The sequence below is a fragment of the Gavialis gangeticus genome, unplaced genomic scaffold (assembly GCF_001723915.1).
Source record: "Gavialis gangeticus isolate Ggan-Ray unplaced genomic scaffold, GavGan_comp1, whole genome shotgun sequence".
Taxonomy (NCBI): domain Eukaryota; kingdom Metazoa; phylum Chordata; order Crocodylia; family Gavialidae; genus Gavialis; species Gavialis gangeticus.
Window position 1 is genome coordinate 46,269,683 of NW_017728998.1, and position 8,318 is coordinate 46,278,000.

The 8,318-nt window shown below is 50.7% G+C and overlaps 1 protein-coding gene across 3 annotated transcripts in view; it reads left to right on the forward strand.

Moving 5' to 3' along the window:
- Window positions 1-714: 714 nt before the first annotated feature.
- Window positions 715-8,318, forward strand: part of SLC38A7 (solute carrier family 38 member 7) — a 36,964-nt gene continuing 29,360 nt past the window's right edge. For 2 of the 3 annotated variants that reach the window (XR_002095446.1, XM_019505836.1), the window contains exons 1-5: window positions 715-797; window positions 5,036-5,513; window positions 5,698-5,896; window positions 6,297-6,441; window positions 7,275-7,373. Coding sequence is in view for 2 of the 3 variants with exons in the window: in XM_019505836.1 (XP_019361381.1) it covers window positions 5,247-5,513; window positions 5,698-5,896; window positions 6,297-6,441; window positions 7,275-7,373 (710 nt within the window). In the remaining variant the exon portion in view is untranslated. Of the gene's footprint in view, window positions 798-3,447; window positions 3,565-5,035; window positions 5,514-5,697; window positions 5,897-6,296; window positions 6,442-7,274; window positions 7,374-8,318 lie in introns of those variants that run through there. The other variant, XM_019505837.1, reaches the window with a different exon arrangement.

Consider the following 8,318-nt stretch of genomic DNA (forward strand, 5'->3'; position numbering starts at 1 on the left):
TGTTTCCAATGAGTCGCTTGGCTCCAAATACCAGCAGAATTCTGAAAAGAGGGATACAGGTGGGGAGGGGCATCATCACATATACCACAATGCATAGGTTTTTTCCAGGTACCATGAATGAGGGGCTTTACTGACATGCTGGGGGCCTCGGGATGGATTATCCAGTTTAACATGGAAGCCAAAACACAAAGAAGCTGGAACCAACTCAAAACAATCTTCAGGGCTGGGAAACAAGAGCTTCCTGACAATGAGCAGCTAACAGAGCACAACTGTCTGCAGGACAAAGGGTGCCTTGATTGGTGGAGCATCAAGACCAGTAAAAAGGAGAAGCTCGCTAAGGAACAAAGAGTTTGGAAGGGATCAGGCGAAGTCTATTGAGCCCTGAAGTCAACGGACTCCTTCAGCGCTGCCTGACTAGCCATGGTGCTGCCACTCCCGGGCAATTTAAGCTTTGGCTGGATCCGCCCCTGGTCTCCCGTGTCTCCCATCCGCAGGATCACACACCACAGAAAAGCAGGGCTGGAAGCGACCTCGCAAGGCCTAGCCCAGGCCCTGCTCACGGCAGGTGCATCCTTAACTAAACCAGCCGCCCCTGCCCAGCCTGCTCTCGAGCGTGTCGCAGGGCGGGGCTGTGGGACGCGGAGCAGGTGCAGGCGGCGCGGCGAGACCTCTGGAGCCCACCGCTGCCCCCCCGCGCGGGCGGGACTACGCTCCCCAGCCTGCAGCGCGCGGGGCCGGTCCGCCGGGACCACGTGAGGCTCCAGCGGCTGCTGAAAGAGCCGGCGCCGGCGCGGGAGGTAGGAGGCTGTTGTGGGGATTTGGCCCCGGCTTCGCCCTGACCATCGGCGGAGCCCTGCAGCCCCGGGGTATCAGGGGCACTGGTCCCAGAGGTGCTGCAGTCAATGCTCGCCCTGCTCTCCCCGGGCCGCAGGGTCCCAGCTCCGCGGGGCGCGCGCGGCTGGCGAAGGGGCAGGGCCGCTGGCAGGGGGTGTCCCGGGCAGCAGCAGGCCTGCCTGGGCGGGGGTGAAGGGCCTTGCGCTCCCCCTCGGCCGGGCTGTGTCCTCTCGCCCAGCTCAGCCCAGCGAGGGCCCCGGGGCGGAGTCCTGGGCTAAGGGCAGGCCCGTGACGGCGGCTGCTCTCGGGGATCCTTTGCTGAGGCGAGGCCCACGGTGCCTCTGGCCTGGCTCCCAGCCTGAGGAGTGGTTCTACCCTTCTTTGGACCAGGACCCATTTGTAAACATCAATGACCAGTCCTGACCTAGTGGCCCTCACTCCTTTAAAGGAGAATCCATTTCTGAAGTCTGTTGATAACCCTTTCATACATTCTTGCAACCCACCTTTGGGTCACACCCCACAGGTTGAGAAGTGCTAAGAGACCAATGCAGCGTGCCTCAGAGAGAGGGCTGAGCCCATCTAGTGCACCAGGCAGGCTAAGCCATGTTCTGTTTAAGGATTTCCCAGGCTTCAGGGCTCTTGTGCCCTATTTCTGCTACATGTATCAGGGTGATCTTTTAAGTTTTCCTCAGAGGCATTGGGTGTTGGTGGCAGCCAAGCCTGGGGTCTTGTGCCAGCGCTCCTGCGGGGACCAAACCTGGAAGTTCCTGGCTACAGGGGCTTGTCCTTCTGCTTAGGGTCTGACCAATTGCCAGATTTGGAGTCAGGAAAGAATTCTACCCTATGGTCGGATTGGTACAGACCATGGGGGCTTTTGCCTTCCTGTCATGAGGGTTATGGCCCAGCATACTCAGCATCTCTTGAGCATTTATTGATGACATTTCATAGAAGTAGGATGTTGGCTGCCACAGTTCTGCTTTACTTGTGGCAGGTTAGGGGGTTAGGTCTATGTCATATCAGGGTTGATGGTTGTCTGATGTAGAGTTTAGATTATGGTTTGTACGGGATGGTTTGGATAGGGATGATCCTACTTCACGCAGGGGGCTGGACTAGATGACCTCTGTAGGTCCCTTCCAGCCCAAATTCTATAGGATGCTGTGAGTTTAGACTGCACCAGATGCTGTACTTTGAGGGTTTATATCACACACAACTAGTGTGGTTGAGATGGAGAACATGTTCCCTTACCATCATGATCCTCCCATCTGTTAGCATGGCCTCTATAGTGCTCAGAGTTCAGGTGTCCACCCAGGGCTTTTATACAGTTTAGCTTACCTGAGCATTCCTGTCTGTAACCAATCACCTGGCTCAGACATGATGTCTCCTCTGAAGAATTGGGAGCCATTAGCAGGGTGAGTGGAGACACACTTCCAGCCTGTTTATTTGATGACTGTGCTCTATTTTCTTTAATCCTGTGTTGTAATGCTGATGGTGTACAGTTAAATTCTCTTACTGGGTTGCACTTGGAGTTGGGCCCTGGATTTAGGCCTGTTAATGCTTTGGGTTGAGTTGATGATGCACAATAGAGTAAACCTCAATCTACTCCCTCATTTCTTTGTTTTCCCTTTTCCAGATCAGAATTAAAACAAGCTTAATTAGATGTGTGCACCATAGAGCTGTCTCTGGCACCACTTGGTGTCATTACTGCCTTGAGGTGGAAGGAGTAGAGTATCAATGATGTCTTACCTTAGAACAGTGGTTTTCAACCTTTTTTCATTTGTGGACCCCTAAAAACTTTTCAGCGGAGGGGCAGACCCCTTTGGAAATTTCAAATGGAGTTGTGGACCCTAGTGAATTGTAAGTGTGGGTATTCACATACTTTTGATTGATCATGATAATCGTTTGCAGATCTCTTGGATGTAGTCTGCAGACTCCCGGGGTCTGAGGACCACAGGTTGAAAGCCACTGCCTTAGAGAATTAACCTAGGAGTTGTGCATAGCAAGACAGATGAGGACATCAACCTGAAGTTCCTTGTGAAGCTCTACCTCTTCCTGTAATGAGGAAACACAGTCTAGCTTTATAATTTGGGGAACCTGTCCACACTGTGAGTGTATGAGGTGTTTCTGAATAGCTGTCTAAATATCTGGATGTTAACCTTTAGGATTAAAAATTGTGTGTGAGAGTTTGGATTTATGCCTTTTTGCTTAGCAATTATTTTTCCCTCTTTTTAACCTTCGGGAATTCCCTTCTTTCACATTTTTTTGGAAATCACTTGGGAAGACCCACAGCACTGGAATGTATACGTGTGCTAGTCTGTGAGTCAGGGGTTGAGAAGTTAATTTTCTCACAGAGATATCTTTCCTCTCAGCTGCTTGTCAAGAATTTGATTTAAAGATATTAACAAAATCCACAAAGACTCATACAGCTCCCACACCACTACTTCTCATTTTTTTAAATCAAGTTTTGCTTTCATGATGCTTTCAGTGGAAGAGTGTCTGAGAAAAACAGGAAAGAGAAGGCCTGTCTTTTAAGGGTAGAGGACCAAGGAAATCTTCTCACCTCCTCTGTTTTCTCTTTCTTTTTTGGGTGTCCCTTTTAAGCATTGATTATAGTTCATAGTAGCCTCTGGCAATGGTTCCCAACAGGGGTGTGGCTTTGAATGTCTCCTGTGGAGGAAGATCAGGAAACACCTGTGGCTGAGGAGCTGTGGGATTGGACCAGGAAGGGCTGTGGTAAGTGTGAACTCCAGCCACAGCCTTTTGCACTGCCTGGCTGGAAGGATCAGCCTGGGCTGTGGAGCTGGCACTTACACTGTCCAACTGGGGAAGCTGGGTGTGGTGACACCTGGGGCAGGCAAGACCATCCTCCCCCCACCAAAAAAAAACCCTCCTTACCACAGGGGTCAGAGGAGTTTTTCCCAGAGCACAGAACTCCTTAGTTACCCTGCACCTGCCCGCTTTAGGTTTATCAGAATATCCTAATACTGGCAGGAGCATGCTGCAGCACCATAGTTGAGAAGCATGAAGATGAGCAGAGGCAGCACAACAGTGGTTCTCAACCAGGGTGCAACCAGACTCAAAGAATTCATGGAGGGTGCCCTGACTCTAGAAAGGCTGAAAACACCTGGTTTGTTGGATAGTTTTATTAGATGTGTATCTGAGCCACAGAAGTCAGGACTTTTTATAAAACCTGGCTGATTTTTAGTGTTGGAGAAGAGAGTCACTTGTTATAAGCTCCAACTATTTGAAGAGGCCTATGTGTTATTTTTATAGCAGTTCTTTAAATTATGGTCTTTCATGCTTGTTCTTATCCCAGAGGTGTTTTGGTCAGGTTTTCTGAGATAGGTATGGGAATCTGTTGTTTGTTTCACCAGATAAGAAGTGTCCCCTCTGGTCTGACTGGTCATTCCAACTTCAAGTTTTTCCCTGAACTTTGCCCCACAGGAGCAGGCGAACTCTTGCAGCAGTTGCAGAAATTTGGGCTGGAAATAAGGAAGCTGATTTCGAAATGCAGTCTTGTTTGTGTCAGCATCAGGTCTGTGATAAGGCACCAACTGCAAAGCCTTGGAGACTGAAACTGTTAATCCACAAAATAATTGCAGTGCAAGCTGTCTCCTGTGTTCATGGTGCCTCAGCACTGACTGACAGTCTTCTCCCTCTGTCAGTTCAATCTACTAGGACAACTCTTGTGGCTTGCACAACATGGACTTCTGGGACCTGAGCTGAGACCCACTAGACTTGTCTCACATAAGCCAGTTATAGCAGTGCTGGGTTTCTTGGCTCAGGCAGCAGAAGCTCCTACTTTAAGATCCAGTGGTCCCAGGTTTGTTCCCTGCTGCTGACTGCCCACCCATGGGTGTAGTGCAGAAGTTGCCAACCACCCGGCTGTGAAGGGTTGGCTGCCGGGTTGTGGCATCAGCTTTAGGCGGCAACAGCTCTGCCTTCATCTCAGCTCCCCAGGTCCGTGCTGCCGCCAGCTGCATCCCCCCGCCTGGCCCAGCCCAGCCCTGCGGCCCCTCACTACTGCTGGTTCATGGTATAAAAAAGGTTGGGAATCACTGGTGTAGTGTTCCATTTTAGTGAAGGGTGTAGTTGCGTAGAGGCTGATGGAGTACTAGGGCAGTCTGGGTCTTGGGGCCAGCTCTGCCTGGCATGACTTCCATATGCACTAGGTAGTGATGCTCTCCCCTTTGTCCTCTTCTAGGTGCAGTGAAGTGGTCTGTGCCTGGTGCCCCCTAGATGGTGCCGATAACAGGAGAATGAACCTGACTGCCTTGTAACGCCTGAGATGCTGGACCCTGATTGGAGTCAGCAGTGTGGAGTGGTGCTTGTTCTGACTGCAGGCTTGGCACAGTGCTGAAGAGACACAGAAGGGTGTTAGTGCTGTGCTGGTTGGCCACTGCACAGCAAGGGAAATGGCTCAGTACAATGTGGGGATCAACAGCGAGTTCAGAGATTGGGAGTGGAGTGCAGATGCTGGGGAGCGGGCAAGGCTGCTGCAGAGCCCCAGTGTGGAGACTGTGCCCAAAAGCAGTGAGGGGCAGGAACATGGCACAGGGGCCACCTCTACCCTGGGAGCCATCTTCATTGTGGTGAACGCTGCTCTGGGGGCCGGGTTGCTCAACTTTCCTGCGGCCTTCAGCACAGCAGGCGGAGTGGCAGCAGGGATCACGCTGCAGATGGTGAGAGGAGCTGCATGGGGGCATATGGGCACCTCTACAATAAAGAGACTGGATCATGTGGGAGACACGTTAGAATATGGTCTTTCTTACCAGCCCTGGGCCCTGTCATGGTGCCTCAGCCTGGGAGGGATGGGTGACAGGGGCTCTGGTATCTAGCACTCTGACTGTTCCTGTCTTCCCCCAGTGCATGCTGGTTTTCATCATTGGAGGCCTGGTCATCCTGGCCTACTGCTCACAGGCCAGCAATGAGCGGACATACCAGGAGGTGGTGTGGGCTGTGTGTGGCAAGGTCACTGGTGTGCTCTGTGAGGTTGCCATTGCTGTCTATACCTTTGGCACCTGCATTGCCTTCCTTATCATCATCGGGGACCAGCAGGACAAGAGTAAGTGCCTGGGGCTTGCTGTGCCTGTCTCTGGGAATGGGGTCCTTGTGAGTGAGAATGAGAGGGCTTGTATCCCCTCATAGTAGCTGGGCCCTGCTGTCCCTGAGGACTGGGCTCAGGAGATGTCTCAGCATTGGTCTGTGTCTCCACTTGCCTGAGGGTGCACAGAATTGATTTTTGTGGCCCATCTCAACCACCATGAAAGCTCACAGTAGATGAATCAGTGATGGGCCCCAGGAGTTTACATTTCCTGTCCAAGCTGCTTTTCTTCCACCAAGCCCAGCCTGGACTGAGATCTCCTTTCCCTGCCCTCTAGACACAAAGAAGATGGTCCACACAACTTGGCATTGTGCTTAGCTGTTCCCTGACTGCTTGATTCTGTCCTTGTCTCCTCACCTAGTCGTTGCTGCATTGGTGACGGATCCAGAGGGGGCAGACAGTAGCCACTGGTACACAGATCGCAAGTTCACCATCAGCATCACTGCCTTCCTGCTGATTCTGCCCCTCTCCATCCCAAAGGAGATTGGCTTCCAGAAATATGCCAGGTGGGTGGGGAGAGCTAGACTAGGATTGATGTATGAGAGGACGCAAAGGGAATAAGAACCAGGTGTGTCAGACTTGGAGCCTGTGACCAGCATGTCCAGCAGTGCTCTCAGAGGAAGTGATCTAATGAGTAGGGCACTGACTTGGAACTGGGGAGAGCAGGGTTCTGTTCCCAGCCTTGATAGTAACTTATGTGACCTTGGGCTGATCCCTTCTCCTCTGCCTTACTTTCCTCACTTGTAAAATGGGGACATTAAAGTGCTTTGAGATCCTTAGATGAAAAGTACTGAATAACTTCTTTTTCTGGAGCAGTATTCCTCCAGATGTTCCTCTGTCCAGCTTACAGATTGAGGGCTGTAGCTTTCAAGTGCCTTGTGATATTTCTGGAGATGAAGACAGTCCAATAGGAAAAAGGACAAGGAGGAATCCTAAAACATTAGTAATCTCTTAGTCCTGTCACTGTCTAAAGAGTTGATGAAAGGAGTATTGATATATACTGGTGAGCTAACTGCCTCTCTGTCAGAACAGGGCTAGACACTAGAGATACTCCAGCTAGGAGAAGTGGTCTGCCTAGACACACTGCCACCAGTGCAGCTGGACTGGTGGTCATTGTCATTGGAGACTTAAAGTGATAACGGCCATAGTGAGAAAATTAGATGGATCATTGTGTGGTATTGGAACTGTAGTAATTTCCTTCAGGTCCTAGAGAGAGTCATGGGGATGTACTAGGGAAAGGGAGAAGCTATTGGTCAATGTCCTTCTTCAGGCTCAGGGGATCTGGGCGGGTTCTGAGGAGATGAGGGGGCAGTCCTGTGATGTATTGTCTGTCTTGCAGCTCCCTCAGTGTGATTGGGACCTGGTATGTCACAGCTGTTGTCATCTTCAAATACATCTGGCCGGACAAGGAGATCAAGCCAGGGCAGATCCCCACAAGGTATGCAAGAGTGGGCTAATGCAGGCTCCTTTGGTAACTGGAGACGCCCATGATTCAGAATGGGGTCATGTTGATTCACATGTTCAGTTTGGGAGGTGAAGGGCTGGATGTCTCCCTAGATCTCACCCAGAGCAGCTGGCTGTGGTTAGCAGTGAAGTAGTCTGCTCTGCAGCTTATTTAACTGTCATAGGTTAGCTCCACAATTCTTTTCTGTTGAGTTCATGGGTCTCCAAGAGCTGATTGCTAGGACTGCCTGCAGACTTTGACAAATAGTGGTGCTTGGGCTTTGGTCATTTCTAAAGGGTTTGCCTTCTGACCGTAAAGGACAGAACCATTTTTATTAGTGTGTCAATTTATTGTTTGACTAAAGCTTCTTTGCTTTAATCTCTCTTAGAGAAAATAAAACAGCTATTTGTGTATACATATGAATTTGAACTACCTGAAAGGTGTCTCTGCTCAGGCATGGACAGGGAAACATGAAAGGGAATAGTAAGAAACTGGAGAGAACTTTATTAATTTGTTTTCGATCTCCCAATATGTCTTTGCCTGGGAGATTGTAGGGCAGGGACTGTCCTTGTTTTTGCTTCACAGAAATGCTGGTCCAGTCTACCGCCCCAAGTGCTGTACCTAGCTCACTCCTGTTAAAGTTGCTGGCTTGATTGTATTTTCCTCCTTCAAAGCTACTAGACAGTATTCCAACTGAAGATTAATTCTTATGTAATAAAGGGCATGGTCTGTCTGTCTGTCCATAATGCTCTTGGAGCACTCTGGTTAGTGAAACAACCAGTCAGAGTGCGGAGTGCTGCTGTGATGGTGGGGACAGAGCTGGGGTGTGAGGCCAACAGCGCTGGCCTCGCCCCCACTCCCACCCCTTCCGGCTCCATCCCCACCATCATGGCAGTACTCTGCTGCCTCCAAGGAGCAGGACTGGGGGGCAAGGCCAGC